General features: G+C 47.3%; 1 protein-coding gene across 1 annotated transcript in view; it reads right to left on the bottom strand.

The window, feature by feature from the left end:
• Nucleotides 1-17,500, bottom strand: part of stau2 (staufen double-stranded RNA binding protein 2) — a 269,116-nt gene that overhangs the window by 179,704 nt on the left and 71,912 nt on the right. The window contains exon 7 of the mRNA XM_036934670.2: nucleotides 6,931-7,038. Coding sequence (XP_036790565.1) covers nucleotides 6,931-7,038 — 108 coding nt within the window. The remainder of the gene's footprint in view (nucleotides 1-6,930; nucleotides 7,039-17,500) is intronic.

Here is a 17,500-nt window from a genome sequence, read left to right as displayed (position 1 = left end):
AGAGTCAATATGAAGGCTATATACAGGGGGTACCGGTACATGGTCAATGTGGAGGCTATATACAGGGGGTACCGGTACAGAGTCAATGTGGAGGCTATATACAGGGGATACCGGTACAGAGTCAATGTGGAGTCTATATACAGGGGGTACCGGTACAGAGTCAATGTGGAGGCTATATACAGGAGGTACCGGTACAGAGTCAATGTGGAGGCTATATACAGGGGGTACCGGTACAGAGTCAATGTGGAGGCTATATACAGGTGGTACTGGTACAGAGTCAATGTGGAGACTATATACAGGGGGTACTGGTACAGAGTCAATGTGGAGACTATATACAGGGGTACAGAGTCAATGTGGAGGCTATATACAGGGGGTACTGGTACAGAGTCAATGTGGAGACTATATACAGGGGGTACCGGTACAGAGTCAATGTGGAGGCTATATACAGGGGGTACCGGTACAGAGTCAATGTGGAGGCTATATACAGGGGGTACCGGTACAGAGTCAATGTGGAGACTATATACAGGGGGTACTGGTACAGAGTCAATGTGGAGACTATATACAGGGGGTACCGGTACAGAGTCAATGTGGAGACTATATACAGGGGGTACTGGTACAGAGTCAATGTGGAGACTATATACAGGGGGTACCGGTACAGAGTCAATATGAAGGCTATATACAGGGGGTACTGGTACAGAGTCAATGTGGAGGCTATATACAGGGGGTAATGGTACAGAGTCAATGTGGAGACTATATACAGGGGTACAGAGTCAATGTGGAGGCTATATACAGGGTGTTACGGTACAGAGTCAATGTGGAGGATATATACAGGGGATACCGGTACAGAGTCAATGTGGAGGCTATATACAGGGGGTACCAGTACAGAGTCAATGTGGAGACTATATACAGGGGGTACCAGTACAGAGTCAATGTGGAGGATATATACAGGGTATTACGGTACAGAGTCAATATGGAGGCTATATACAGGGGGTACCGGTACAGAGTCAATGTGGAGGCTATATACAGGGTGTACCGGTACAGAGTCAGTGTGGAGGCTATATACAGGGTATTACGGTACAGAGTCAATGTGAAGGCTATATACAGGGGGTACCGGTACAGACTCAATGTGGAGGCTATATACAGGGGGTACCGGTACAGAGTCAATGTGGAGGCTATATACAGGGTGTTACGGTACAGAGACAATGTGGAGGCTATATACAGGGGGTACCGGTACAGAGTCAATGTGGAGGCTATATACAGGGTGTTACGGTACAGGTTAGTTGAGGTAATTGAGGTATTATGGGTAGTCATTTGTCAGTCAAGTTCCTCCAAGCCATCCGAGACCTCGCATGAGGTCCCAGGCATGAGGTCCACAACGTTCCAATCAGAACAGCATCGACAACGCTAGCAGCTGGCAGTAAGTTAGCTGGCAGGCCAGCAGATTTATAACAAATCATTTTACTGTTGCTATCGAAAATAACAGATCCCAGATCATCAGGCTTCTGTCATCTCTATCTATCTTCCAAAAACCAATAGCTTGCAGGAAAATAATTGCAAATAAAAACAACATGAACAACAAATCTGCTGGAGTTAACAGGCCTGCAAGACTGCCCAGTGGGCGCCATGGCAATGCCTAATCAACATTGATCGAATCATTGTAAACCTGATACATGTGTTTTATTGATGAAGTGATTGATATTGAAGTTCATGGAAGAGTAGAAACCAATATCATGCTCTGATTAACAACAATAAAAAAAGGCCAACAGGGAGGAGGTGTTTCACATATTAAAACAAACATATTTCTCCTTTCACCTCTCTCTCTCTCTCCACCCCTACCTCTCTCTCCTTCCACCCCCCTCTCTCTCTCTCTCTCCTTCCACCCCCCCTTTCTCTCTCTCCTTCCACCCCTCTCTCGCTCTCTCTCTCTCCTTCCACGCCTCTCTCTCGCTCTCTCTCTCCCTCCCTCCCTCCCTCTCTCTCTCTCTCTCTCCCTCTCTCTCTCTCCTTCCACCCCCTCTCTCTCTCTCTCTCTCTCTCTCCACCCCTACCTCTCTCTCTCCTTCCACCCCCCTCTCTCTCTCTCTCCTTCCACCCCCCCTTTCTCTCTCTCCTTCCACCCCTCTCTCGCTCGCTCTCTCTCCTTCCACGCCTCTCTCTCTCTCTCTTTCCACGCCTCTCTCTCTCTCTCTCTCCTTCCACCCCCCCTCTCTCTCTCTCCTTCCACCCCTCTCTCTTTCTGTCTATCTCTCCTTCCACCCCTCTCTCTATCTGTCTCTCTCTTCTTCCACCCCTCTCTCTCCTTCCACCCCTCTCTCTTTCTGTCTATCTCTCCTTCCACCCCTCTCTCTATCTGTCTCTCTCTTCTTCCACCCCTCTCTCTCCTTCCACCCCTCTCTCTCCTTCCACCCCTCTCTCTTTCTGTCTATCTCTCCTTCCACCCCTCTCTCTATCTGTCTCTCTCTCCTTCCACCCCTCTCTCTATCTGTCTCTCTCTCCTTCCACCCCTCTCTCTCCTTCCACCCCTCTCTCTCCTTCCACCCCCCCTCTCTCTTTCTTCCCTTCCACCCCTCTCTCTTTCTCTCTCTTCCCTTCCACCCCTCTCTCTCTCCCCTTCCACCCCCTCTCTCTCTCCCCTACCACCCCCCCTCTCTCTCTCTCTCTCTTCCCTTCCACCCCCTCTCTCTTTCTCTCCCCTACCACCCTCCCTCTCTCTCTCTTCCCTTCCACCCCTCTCTCTCTCCCCTTCCACCCCCCTCTCTCCCCTACCACCCCCCTCCCTCTCTCTCTCCCCTACCACCCCCCTCTCTCCCCTACCACCCCCCCTCTCTCTCTCCCCTTCCACCCCCCCTCTCTCTCTCCCCTTCCACCCCCCTCTCTCTCTCTCTCCCCTTCCACCCCCTCTCTCCCCTACCACCCCCCTCCCTCTCTCTCTCCCCTACCACCCCCCTCTCTCCCCTACCACCCCCCCTCTCTCTCTCCCCTTCCACCCCCCCTCTCTCTCTCCCCTTCCACCCCCCTCTCTCTCTCTCTCTCTCTCTCTCTCCCCTTCCACCCCTCTCTCTCTCCCCTTCCACCCCCCTCTCTCCCCTACCACCCCCCTCCCTCTCGCTCTCCCCTTCCACCCCCCTCTCTCCCCTACCACCCCCCTCCCTCTCTCTCTCCCCTTCCACCCCCCTCTCTCCCCTACCACCCCCCTCTCTCTCCCCTACCACCCCACTCTCTCTCTCTCTCTCTCTCTCTCTCACTCTCTCTCTCTCTCTCTCTCTCTCCTTCCACCTCTGTCTCTCTCTCTCTCTCAATTAATTTCAATTCAATTCAATTGACTTTATTGACATGGCAAGCTCATTATTACTTACATTGTCAAAGTATACATATCGAAAAAATATATATAAAAATATATTTATATATAAATAAATGGTGGGACCAACAGCAATAATAATAGTAGTAGTGGACATGGGATTACCATTAACAACAACTACAACAACAATATTAATGAGAACAACAATACATTAAAGCAATGGTAGTAGACCAGTGTCAACATGACTGAGAAGACACATGACCTGGTAGTAGACCAGTATCAACATGACTGAGAAGACACATGACCTGGTAGTAGACCAGTGTCAACATGACTGAGAAGACACATGACCTGGTAGTAGACCAGTGTCAACATGACTGAGAAGACACATGACCTGGTAGTAGACCAGTGTCAACATGACTGAGAAGACACATGACCTGGTAGTAGACCAGTGTCAACATGACTGAGAAGACACATGACCTGGTAGTAGACCAGTGTCAACATGACTGAGAAGACACATGACCTGGTAGTAGACCAGTGTCAACATAACTGAGAAGACACATGACCTGGTAGTAGACCAGTGTCAACATGACTGAGAAGACACATGACCTGGTAGTAGACCAGTGTCAACATGACTGAGAAGACACATGACCTGGTAGTAGATCAGTGTCAACCTGACTGAGAAGACACATGACCTGGTAGTAGACCAGTGTCAACATGACTGAGAAGACACATGACCTGGTAGTAGACCAGTGTCAACATGACTGAGAAGACACATGACCTGGTAGTAGACCAGTGTCAACATGACTGAGAAGATACATGACCTGGTAGTAGACCAGTGTCAACATGACTGAGAAGACACATGACCTGGTAGTGGACCAGTGTCAACATGACTGAGAAGACACATGACCTGGTAGTAGACCAGTGTCAACATGACTGAGAAGACACATGACCTGGTAGTAGACCAGTGTCAACATGACTGAGAAGACACATGACCTGGTAGTAGACGGTCAGATCCCAGGTCTGACAGAACCTGTGGTTAACGATCAGATCCCAGGTCTGACAGAACCTGTGGTTAACGATCAGATCCCAGGTCTGACAGAACCTGTGGTTAACGATCAGATCCCAGGTCTGACAGAACCTGTGGTTAACGGTCAGATCCCAGGTCTGACAGAACCTGTGGTTAACGGTCAGATCCCAGGTCTGACAGAACCTGTGGTTAACGGTCAGAGCCCAGGTCTGACAGAACCTGTGGTTAACGGTCAGAGCCCAGGTCTGACAGAACCTGTGAAGACGATCTAGGTGCAGCTGTGACCCCTCTTTAGTGGGAGACAGCAGCACCAGGTCATCTGTCTACAGCAGACCCTCCTTAGTGGGAGACAGCAGACCCTCCTTAGTGGGAGACAGCAGCACCAGGTCATCTGTCTACAGCAGACCCTCCTTAGTGGGAGACAGCAGCACCAGGTCATCTGTCTACAGCAGACCCTCCTTAGTGGGAGACAGCAGACCCTCCTTAGTGGGAGACAGCAGCACCAGGTCATCTGTCTACAGCAGACCCTCCTTAGTGGGAGACAGCAGCACCAGGTCATCTGTCTACAGCAGACCCTCCTTAGTGGGAGACAGCAGCACCAGGTCATCTGTCTACAGCAGACCCTCCTTAGTGGGAGACAGCAGACCCTCCTTAGTGGGAGACAGCAGCACCAGGTCATCTGTCTACAGCAGACCCTCCTTAGTGGGAGACAGCAGCACCAGGTCATCTGTCTACAGCAGACCCTCCTTAGTGGGAGACAGCAGACCCTCCTTAGTGGGAGACAGCAGCACCAGGTCATCTGTCTACAGCAGACCCTCCTTAGTGGGAGACAGCAGCACCAGGTCATCTGTCTACAGCAGACCCTCCTTAGTGGGAGACAGCAGCACCAGGTCATCTGTCTACAGCAGACCCTCCTTAGTGGGAGACAGCAGACCCTCCTTAGTGGGAGACAGCAGCACCAGGTCATCTGTCTACAGCAGACCCTCCTTAGTGGGAGACAGCAGCACCAGGTCATCTGTCTACAGCAGACCCTCCTTAGTGGGAGACAGCAGACCCTCCTTAGTGGGAGACAGCAGCACCAGGTCATCTGTCTACAGCAGACCCTCCTTAGTGGGAGACAGCAGCACCAGGTCATCTGTCTACAGCAGACCCTCCTTAGTGGGAGACAGCAGACCCTCCTTAGTGGGAGACAGCAGCACCAGGTCATCTGTCTACTGCAGACCCTCCTTAGTGGGAGACAGCAGCACCAGGTCATCTGTCTACAGCAGACCCTCCTTAGTGGGTGACAGCAGCACCAGGTCATCAGTCTACAGCAGACCCTCCTTAGTGGGAGACAGCAGCACCAGGTCATCTGTCTACAGCAGACCCTCTTTAGTGGGAGACAGCAGCACCAGGTCATCAGTCTACAGCAGACCCTCCTTAGTGGGAGACAGCAGCACCAGGTCATCTGCGTACAGCAGACACTTGATTTCAGTGTTGTGTAGGGTGATACCAGGTGCTGCTGATTCTTCTAATGTTTTTGCCAATTCAATAATGTAGATATTAAATAGTGTTGGACTTATTGGGCAGCCCTGTTCCACTCCCCGTCCCTGAGAGAAGAAGTCTGTTGGCTTGTTGTTAATTCATTAATGTAGATATTAAATAGTGTTGTACTTATTGGACAGCCCTGTTTCTCTCCCCGTCCCTGAGAGAAGAAGTCTGTTTGTTGTTGCCAATTTTTACCGCACATTTGTTTTTAGTGTACATTGATTTAATAAAATCACATGTTTTCCCTCCAATACCACTTTCTATTAGTTTATAAAAAAGACCAAATTGAATCAAATGTTTTCTTGAAATCTACAAAACACGAGTAGATTTTGCATTTGTTTTGGTTTATTTGTTTATCAATTAGAGTGTGGGGGGTGTAAATGTGGTCTGTTGTACGATCATTTTTTAGAAATCCAATCTGGCTTCTGCTCAGGACGTTGTGTTCATCAAGGAAATTATGTAGTCTGCTATTTATAATACTGCAGAGAATTTTACCCAAGTTGCTGTTAACGCAAATTCCTCTGTAATTATTTGGGTCAAATTTGTCTATATTTTTATAGATTGGTGTGATCAATCCCTGGTTCCAAATATCGGGGAAAATACCTGCAGTGAGGATAATGTTGAAGAGTTTGAGTAAAGCCAATTTGAATTTGTGGTCTGTATATTTGATCATTTCATTTAAAATACCATCAGCACGACAGGCCTGTTGGGGTTGGAGAGTGCAGTTTTTCCAATAATTATTCTTCTGTAATTGGGGTATCCACAGGATTCTCTGTCTCTCTGTCTCTCTCTCTCTCTGTCTCTCACTCTCTGTCTCTCACTCTCTGTGTCTCTGTCTCTGTATCTCTCTCTCTCTCTCTCATCCTTCACTCTCCCTCCGTATGAGTACGGAGGGAGAGTGAAGGACAGTGACCCTAGGTAATTAAAAGTTGAATAAATAAATTAAATATTGAACACATTATAGTGAAAGGTCTGGATAAGAACAAGTTGTAGTGATAGTTTTGTATGGGTGATTCTGTTTAGACACTGTTTTACTGAGGAAGACACACAGGGACAATGACGATGTTACGTGTCTTACCTCGAAGCAGACAGACAGGTTCCTCTTGAGGGCTATCTCGTAAACCAGACTGATTTCTGACTTAGAGGCATCACTCCCCTCATCCAGCTCCTTCTGCTCCTCAGGGCTCTAGAAGAACAGAACAGAACAGAACATGAGAAGAACCCTCATCCATCTCCTTCTGCTCCTCAGGGCTCTAGAAGAACAGAACAGAACAGAACATGAGAAGAACCCTCATCCATCTCCTTCTGCTCCTCAGGGCTCTAGAAGAACAGAACAGAACAGAACATGAGAAGAACCCTCATCCATCTCCTTCTGCTCTTCAGGGCTCTAGAACAACAGAACAGAACAGAACATGAGAAGAACCCTCATCTACCTCCTCCTGCTCCTCAGGGCTCTAGAACAACAGAACATGAGAACTCCCCTCATCTACCTCCTCCTGCTCCTCAGGGCTCTAGAACAACAGAACATGAGAACTACCCTCATCTACCTCCTTCTGCTCCTCAGGGCTCTAGAACAACAGAACAGAACATGAGAACTCCCCTCATCCTGCTCCTCAGGGCTCTAGAAGAACAGAACATGAGAACTCCCCTCATCTACCTCCTCCTGCTCCTCAGGGCTTGAGAACAACAGAACATGAGAACTCCCCTCCTCAGGGCTCTAGAACAACAGAACATGAGAACTCCCCTCCTCAGGGCTCTAGAACAACAGAACATGAGAACTCCCCTCCTCAGGGCTCTAGAACAACAGAACATGAGAACTCCCCTCCTCGGGGCTCTAGAACAACAGAACATGAGAACTCCCCTCCTCAGGGCTCTAGAACAACCTTTCTTAAAGTATGGGTCACAACCTGTTAATGGAGGGTTGCGACGTGTCAGAGTATCAATGTATAAATTATTGAATGAATTGATTTGGCAACTGCGACCTCTGTTCAGTGCGGTCTCTGTCTAGCAGTGGTCTCTGCTCAGTTTGGCAGCTGTGTGAGTGGGAGAGGTGCTCCAGATCTTTTTTCTGGAGTTTTCTTGAAGGTCACTCCGCGTACAACAGCAGATGATGCGCTGTCAGCGACTAACCCGGGGCGGCAGTGTAGCCTAGTGGTTAGAGCGTTGGACTAGTAACCGGAAGGTTGCAAGTTCAAACCCCCGAGCTGACATGGTATCTGTCGTTCTGCCCCTGAACTGGCAGTTAACCCACTGTTTCTTGGCCGTCATTGAAAATAAGAATTTGTTCTTAACTGACTTGCCCAGTTAAATAAAGGTAAAATAAAAAATGAAACTGACTTGTCATTCCCACTCGCCAAATGGACTCACGCTCGCAACAAGTTCTGACTGAGCTCAATCGTCACGAAAAGCCAATACACCGATGAGATTCTCTCTCTTTCAAACAAACGTTGAGAATTAATGAGGAGCTCCCTCCCTCCCTCTCTCAAAAACAAACAAGTTACACATTCTGACCAAACATCCACAGCAAGACGATATTCACAGGGAGTTCTTTCAGAACATGCTTCAGGAAAACAGCTTCAACAGTGGAAAAGTAAGTCAGCTAGCAGGGCATTGTTGTCATTTTATACCAGGCGATGATAAGCAGAAATAAGGGAGTACACTATCTCTCACAGCTAGTAGATGTGAGTTTCTCTTTCAAACAATCCCCTGGCCTTGTACACGGCTAATAGCTAACGTTAGCTAGTTACTTTATCTCCTTCTGCTCCTCAGGGGCCTCATATATAACGTACAAAATACATCCCAACATGTGCGTGCGCCAGTTTTCACGCAAAAAAAGTTGGCATTTATAGAAATGTAATTTTTTACGTCAGAATGTGCTCACCTCCCAGTGACGTTTTGTTATGTATGTACCTTTACTAGTGGTTGAAATATATATAAATATTTCAACCTGGCAAGGAAATGGGGGATAGGACTTTCTACCCCCCTTTTCTCCTCAAATTCGTGATTTCCAACAGGCAGTTACAGACGCTGCAACTCACGAGAGGCGAAGGTCGAGAGCCACGCGTTAACCCGAAACACGACCCTGCCAAACCCCAATACTTCTTGACACACTGCGCACCAGCCGCACCACCATGTTGGAGGAAACACCTGGCGCCCGTGTCGGCGGGCGTTGCGCCCCTGTCGGCGGGCGTTGCGCCCCTGTCGGCGGGCGTTGCGCCCGGCCCACCACAGTCATCTCCCTGACCAAGGCCCTTCTCCCCCGATTGCTCAGTTTGGCCGGGCGGCCAGCTCTAGGAAGAGTCTTAGTGGTTCCAAACTTCTTCCATTTAAGAATGATGGAGGCCAGAAATGTTTTGGTTCCCTTCCCCAGATCTGTGCCTCGACACAATCCTGTCTCGGAGCTGTACGGACAATTCCTTCGACCTCATGGCTTGGTTTTTGCTCTGACTTGGACTGTCAACTGTGGGACCTTATATAGACAGGTGTGTGCCTTTCCAAATCATGTCCAATCAATTGAATTGACCACAGGTGGGCTCCAATCAAGATGTAGAAACATCTCAAGGATGATCGATGGAAACAGGATGCACCTGAGCTCAATTTCGAGTCTCATAGCAACGGGTCTGAATACTTAAGTAAATAAGGTATCTGTTTGTTTTTTTTTAACCTAAATACATTTGGGAAAAAATATTTAAACCTGTTTTCGCTTTGTCATTTTGGGGTATTGTGTGTAGATTGATGTGGTTAATCAAAAATAAAAAATACATTCTAGAATGAGGCTGTAACGTAACAAGACGTGGAAAAAGTCAAGGGGTCTGAATACTTTCCGAAGGCTCTGTATGTATCAGGTTTGAAGTCGTTTTATTGTCATGTGCACAAGTACAGTGAAATGCCTTTCCCAACAATGCAGTAATGAATATCAGTGGTGATACAAATAAAAAGTCAAGTAAATTGACCGGATGTATAATATTTGACGGTGTGGGTAGGCTACCGTATTCCTGTGCGATAGGAGCGTGACGTCATAGCCCATTTAATCTCAGAGCCAATACCAAGGCAGGATAGGAGTGTGACATCATAGTCTAGTTAATCTCAGAGCCAATACCAAGGCAGGACAGGAGCGTGAAGTCATAGCCCATTTAATCTCAGAGCCAATACCAAGGCAGGACAGGAGTGTGACATCATAGCCCATTTAATCTCAGAGCCAATACCAAGGCAGGACATAGAAACCCAATAATCTATTGATAAAGTGAATATTAAAAACAGTCTTTTGCAGGCCATGGCCAAATGCCAATAGATCCAAATTATAACAATAACGTTGTTACTGTCACCATAAAGGGTGAATGGAGGAGTTCTCCAGGAGTTTGAATCTGTTCACACACAGTTTTAGGACAGGTCTGATTTATAATGGAAAACATGCGTAGGTATGGCGTATGCTAAGTTAATAAACATCAATATATTTGTACGTGCGTAGACTGTTCAGAAATGACGCAAGCATAAATTTAGTGTGAAATTTACACAAAGGTTATAAATGATGCCTTTGGGCTCTAGAACATCATAGAACAACAGAACAGAACATTGGAACACCTTTTGGGCTCTAGAACAACAGAAAAGAACATTAGAACACCATTTGGGGAAGGGGGGGTTGCATCATTTGTAACTGTATCTAAAATGTACCAAACCGTGCCAATAATGTCTACTGCTCTTGTTTCCCATGATTGGTATCAATAAAAATGTATTTTTTTTTGTAAAGGTTTCGGGAACACAACAAACAGAATATGTTCTCAGAGAGCAGAGCAGAGTGTTCTAGTGGTTTAGTCTGTTGTCATCAGGAAACTCTGGAGTGTTGAAGACCTGTAACAGGAAATAGTCCAGTCCTCTACTCTAACTGTACAACATCCAACTGACATTTCTCATGGCAACACTTTCCCTCCAAAAACAATGATTTTCTTCTTTCTCTCATAAACATACAGGGTGGGTGTCGGCCAAACAGTGTCCTGACTGCTCCAGGCATAATATGATATGTGGGAGGGAGGGAGGGAGGGAGACAGGGAGGGAGACAGGGAGGGAGGGAGACAGGGAGGTAGGGAGGGAGACAGGGAGGTAAGGAGGGAGACAGGGAGGTAGGGAGACAGGGAGGGAGGTAGGGAGACAGGGAGGGAGAGAGACAGGGAGGTAGGGAGACAGGGAGGTAGGGAGGGAGGGAGACAGGGAGACAGGGAGACAGGGAGGGAGGGAGACAGGGAGGGAGGGAGAGCTCATTATCTGTCTCCTCAATGCTGCTGGGATAAACAATACACTTCCCTCCCTCCCTCTCTTTCTTCCTTCATTCAACCAGCCCTTCATTCAGCCAGCCCTTCATTCAACCAGCCCTTCAGTCAACCAGCCCTTCATTCAACCAGCCCTTCATCCAACCAGCCCTTCATTCAACCAGCCCTTCATTCAACCAGCCCTTCATTCAGCCAGCCATCCATTCAACCAGCCCTTCATTCAACCAGCCCTTCATTCAACCAGCCCTTCATTCAACCAGCCCTTCATTCAGCCAGGCCTTCATTCAACCAGCCCTTCATTCAGCCAGGCCTTCATTCAGCCAGGCCTTCATCCAACCAGCCCTTCATCCAACCAGCCCTTCATTCAGCCAGCCCTTCATTCAACCAGCCCTTCATTCAACCAGCCCTTCATCCAACCAGCCCTTCATTCAGCCAGCCCTTCATTCAGCCAGCCCTTCATTCAACCAGCCCTTCATTCAGCCAGCCCTTCATTCAACCAGGCCTTCATTCAGCCAGCCCTTCATTCAGCCAGCCCTTCATTCAACCAGCCCTTCATTCAACCAGCCCTTCATTCAACCAGCCCTTCATTCAACCAGGCCTTCATTCAGCCAGGCCTTCATTCAACCAGCCCTTCATCCAACCAGCCCTTCATTCAGCCAGGCCTTCATTCAGCCAGGCCTTCATTCAGCCAGGCCTTCATTCAGCCAGCCCTTCATTCAACCAGCCCTTCATTCAACCAGCTCTTCATTCAACCAGGCCTTCATTCAGCCAGGCCTTCATTCAACCAGCCCTTCATCCAACCAGCCCTTCATTCAGCCAGGCCTTCATTCAGCCAGGCCTTCATTCAGCCAGCCCTTCATTCAGCCAGCCCTTCATTCAGCCAGGCCTTCATTCAGCCAGGCCTTCATTCAGCCAGCCCTTCATTCAGCCAGGCCTTCATTCAGCCAGGCCTTCATTCAGCCAGGCCTTCATTCAGCCAGCCCTTCATTCAGCCAGGCCTTCATTCAGCCAGCCCTTCATTCAACCAGCCCTTCATTCAGCCAGGCCTTCATTCAGCCAGGCCTTCATTCAGCCAGGCCTTCATTCAGCCAGCCCTTCATTCAGCCAGGCCTTCATTCAGCCAGGCCTTCATTCAGCCAGGCCTTCATTCAGCCAGCCCTTCATTCAGCCAGGCCTTCATTCAGCCAGCCCTTCATTCAACCAGCCCTTCATTCAACCAGGCCTTCATTCAGCCAGGCCTTCATTCAGCCAGACCTTCATTCAGCCAGGCCTTCATTCAGCCAGGCCTTCATTCAGCCAGGCCTTCATTCAGCCAGGCCTTCATTCAGCCAGGCCTTCATTACACATTGTGAATACGGCTTGTCTGGTCTACGGAGCAATCATCATGTTGTGTGTTAGGGTGCCCGTGGATAATCTAGTCACACCCTGCCCGTGGATAATCTAGTCACACCCTGCCCGCGGATAATCTAGTCACACCCTGCCCGCGGATAATCTAGTCACACCCTGCCCGTGGATAATCTAGTCACACCCTGCCCGTGGATAATCTAGTCACACCCTGCCCGTGGATAATCTAGTCACACCCTGCCCGCGGATAATCTAGTCACACCCTGCCCGTGGATAATCTAGTCACACCCTGCCCGTGGATAATCTAGTCACACCCTGCCCGTGGATAATCTAGTCACACCCTGCCCGTGGATAATCTAGTCACACCCTGCCCGCGGATAATATAGTCACACCCTGCCCGTGGATAATCTAGTCACACCCTGCCCGCGGATAATCTAGTCACACCCTGCCCGCGGATAATCTAGTCACACCCTACCCTACCCTGCAGATAATCTAGTCCTACCCTGCAGATAATCTCCTAGCCTGCAGATAATCTAGTCCTACCCTGCAGATAACCTAGTCCTACCCTGCAGATAATCTAGTCCTACCCTGCAGATAATCTAGTCCTACCCTGCAGATAATCTAGTCATACCCTGCAGATAATCTAGTCATACCCTGCAGATAATCTAGTCATACCCTGCAGATAATCTAGTCATACCCTGCAGATAATCTAGTCATACCATGCAGATAATCTAGTCATACCCTGCAGATAATCTAGTCCTACCCTGCAGATAATCTAGTCCTACCCTGCAGATAATCTAGTCATACCCTGCAGATAATCTAGTCCTACCCTGCAGATAATCTAGTCATACCCTGCAGATAATCTAGTCATACCCTGCAGATAATCTAGTCCTACCCTGCAGATAATCTAGTCCTACCCTGCAGATAATCTAGTCATACCCTGCAGATAATCTAGTCCTACCCTGCAGATAATCTAGTCATACCCTGCAGATAATCTAGTTCTACCCTGCAGATAATCTAGTCCTACCCTGCAGATAATCTAGTTCTACCCTGCAGATAATCTAGTCCTACCCTGCAGATAATCTAGTTCTACCCTGCAGATAATCTAGTCCTAGCCATTTTTTTCTGAATGACGTGACCATTTCCTTGTAGTATCAAAAGAAATCTCTGTGAAATCTCAATATTGACACGTGTAACATCCATATGGCAAGAGATCCATATTGGATCCAATATTTGAAACGCATCTCAGCCGTGTGTAACGTCAGTTTTTACCGGTTAACTCCATCGAGTCCTTAGGGGAGCCGCAGTGGTGGGACAAGACTGTAACTACCAATTCCAGGACAAGGAGCACTTTAAATGACACATTTCCAGAGGAAAGGAATATCGCAAAAGTACGATGATTGGCTCATTGTTACGACATCAGCCAGTATTGTAATCTGACATGATGTTTCCTGCAATCAAAAAGAGAGACTTTACCACAGTACTACTGAGAGAGACTTTACCACAGTACTACTGAGAGAGAGACTTTACCACAGTACTACTGAGAGAGAGACTTTACCACAGTACTACTGAGAGAGACTTTACCACGGTACTACTGAGAGAGAGACTTTACCACAGTACTACTGAGAGAGACTTTACCACAGTACTACTGAGAGAGACTTTACCACAGTACTACTGAGAGAGACTTTACCACAGTACTACTGAGAAAAACTTTACCACAGTACTACTGAGAGAGACTTTACCACAGTACTACTGAGAGAGACTTTACCACAGTACTACTGAGAGAGACTTTACCACAGTACTACTGAGAGAGACTTTACCACAGTACTACTGGGAGAGACTTTACCACAGTACTACTGAGAGAGACTTTACCACAGTACTACGTCATACTGAGAGAGACTTTGCCACAGTACTAATGAGGGAGAGACTTTACCACAGTAGTACTGAGGGAGAGACTTTACCACAGTACTACTGAGAGAGACTTTACCACAGTACTACATCATACTGAGAGAGAGACTTTACCACAGTAGTACATTATACTGAGAGAGACTTTACCACAGTACTACTGAGAGAGACTTTACCACAGTACTACTGGGAGAGAGACTTTACCACAGTACTACTGGGAGAGAGACTTTACCACAGTACTACTGAGAGAGAGACTTTACCACAGTACTACTGAGAGAGACTTTACCACAGTACTACTGAGAGACTTTACCACAGTACTACTGAGAGAGACTTTACCACAGTGCTACTGAGAGACTTTACCACAGTACTACTGAGAGACTTTACCACAGTACTACTGAGAGACTTTACCACAGTACTACTGAGAGAGACTTTACCACAGTACTACTGAGAGACTTTACCCCAGTACTACTGAGAGACTTTACCACAGTACTACTGAGAGACTTTACCACAGTACTACTGAGAGAGACTTTACCACAGTACTACTGAGAGAGACTTTACCACAGTACTACTGAGAGACTTTACCACAGTACTACTGAGAGAGACTTTACAACAGTACTACTGGGAGAGAGACTTTATCACAGTACTACTGAGAGAGAGACTTTACCACAGTACTACTGAGAGAGACTTTACCACAGTACTACTGGGAGAGAGACTTTGCCACAGTACTACTGGGAGAGAGACTTTACCACAGTACTACTGAGAGAGAGACTTTACCACAGTACTACTGGGAGAGAGACTTTACCACAGTACTACTGAGAGAGAGACTTTACCACAGTACTACTGAGAGAGACTTTACCACAGTACTACTGAGAGAGACTTTACCACAGTACTACTGGGAGAGACTTTACCACAGTACTACTGAGAGACTTTAGCACAGTACTACTGAGAGACTTTACCACAGTACTACTGAGAGAGACTTTACCACAGTACTACTGAGAGACTTTACCACAGTACTACTGAGAGAGACTTTACCACAGTACTACTGAGAGACTTTACCACAGTACTACTGATAGAGACTTTACCACAGTACTACTGAGAGAGACTTTACCACAGTACTACTGAGAGAGACTTTACCACAGTACTACTGAGAGAGACTTTACCACAGTACTACTGAGATACTTTACCACAGTACTACTGAGAGAGACTTTACCACAGTACTACTGAGAGAGACTTTACCACAGTACTACTGAGAGAGACTTTACCACAGTACTACTGAGAGACTTTACCACAGTACTACTGAGAGAGACTTTACCACAGTACTACTGAGAGAGACTTTACCACAGTACTACTGAGAGAGACTTTACCACAGTACTACTGAGAGAGACTTTACCACAGTACTACTGAGAGAGACTTTACCACAGTACTACTGGGAGAGACTTTACCACAGTACTACTGAGAGACTTTACCACTGTACTACTGAGAGAGACTTTACCACAGTACTACTGAGAGACTTTACCACAGTACTACTGAGAGAGACTTTACCACAGTACTACTGAGAGAGACTTTACCACAGTACTACTGAGAAAGACTTTACCACAGTACTACTGAGAGAGACTTTACCACAGTACTACTGGGAGAGACTTTACCACAGTACTACTGAGAGACTTTACCACAGTACTACTGAGAGAGACTTTACCACAGTACTACTGAGAGACTTTACCACAGTACTACTGAGAGAGACTTTACCACAGTACTACTGAGAGAGACTTTACCACAGTACTACTGAGAGACTTTACCACAGTACTACTGAGAGAGACTTTACCACAGTACTACTGAGAGAGACTTTACCACAGTACTAAGTCATACTGAGAGACTTTACCACAGTACTACTGAGAGAGACTTTACCACAGTACTACTGAGAGAGACTTTACCACAGTACTACTGAGAGAGACTTTACCACAGTACTACTGAGAGAGACTTTACCACAGTACTACTGGGAGAGACTTTACCACAGTACTACTGAGAGACTTTACCACAGTACTACTGAGAGAGACTTTACCACAGTACTACTGAGAGACTTTACCACAGTACTACTGAGAGAGACTTTACCACAGTACTACTGAGAGAGACTTTACCACAGTACTACTGAGAGAGACTTTACCACAGTACTACTGAGAGAGACTTTACCACAGTACTACTGAGAGACTTTACCACAGTACTACTGAGAGAGACTTTACCACAGTACTACTGAGAGAGACTTTACCACAGTACTACGTCATACTGAGAGAGACTTTACCACAGTACTACTGAGAGAGACTTTACCACAGTACTACTGAGAGAGACTTTACCACAGTACTACTGAGAGAGACTTTACCACAGTACTACGTCATACTGAGAGAGACTTTACCACAGTACTACGTCGTACCGGATGGATTTCTGCCTGTTTGAAAATTAATAACTCGGACACACATGAAATTACCCAGTTAGAACATCACTCAGAGATGCACATAAGTATTCAACATTAAACATGTCTGAACCTTTTCAGACTCATTAGTGGAACAGTGACGGTGATCTGTGAGGTTAGGGGTCACAGTGATCTGTGAGGTTAGGGGTCACAGTGATCTGTGAGGTTAGGGGTAATATATCACAGTGATCTGTGAGGTTAGGGGTCACAGTGATCTGTGAGGTTAGGGGTCACAGTGATCTGTGAGGTTAGGGGTAATATATCACAGTGATCTGTGAGGTTAGGGGTCACAGTGATCTGTGAGGTTAGGGGTCACAGTGATCTGTGAGGTTAGGGGTCACAGTGATCTGTGAGGTTAGGGGTCACAGTGATCTGTGAGGTTAGGGGTAACATGTCACAGTGATCTGTGAGGTTAGGGGTAATATATCACAGTGATCTGTGAGGTTAGGGGTCACAGTGATCTGTGAGGTTAGGGGTCACAGTGATCTGTGAGGTTAGGGGTCACAGTGATCTGTGAGGTTAGGGGTCACAGTGATCTGTGAGGTTAGGGGTCACAGTGATCTGTGAGGTTAGGGGTAATATATCACAGTGATCTGTGAGGTTAGGGGTCACAGTGATCTGTGAGGTTAGGGGTCACAGTGATCTGTGAGGTTAGGGGTCACAGTGATCTG

The sequence above is a fragment of the Oncorhynchus mykiss genome, chromosome 11 (genome assembly GCF_057628025.1).
Source record: "Oncorhynchus mykiss isolate SJ-2025 chromosome 11, ASM5762802v1, whole genome shotgun sequence".
Taxonomy (NCBI): Eukaryota; Metazoa; Chordata; class Actinopteri; order Salmoniformes; family Salmonidae; genus Oncorhynchus; species Oncorhynchus mykiss.
This window is presented reverse-complemented; position numbering and strand designations above follow the sequence as displayed.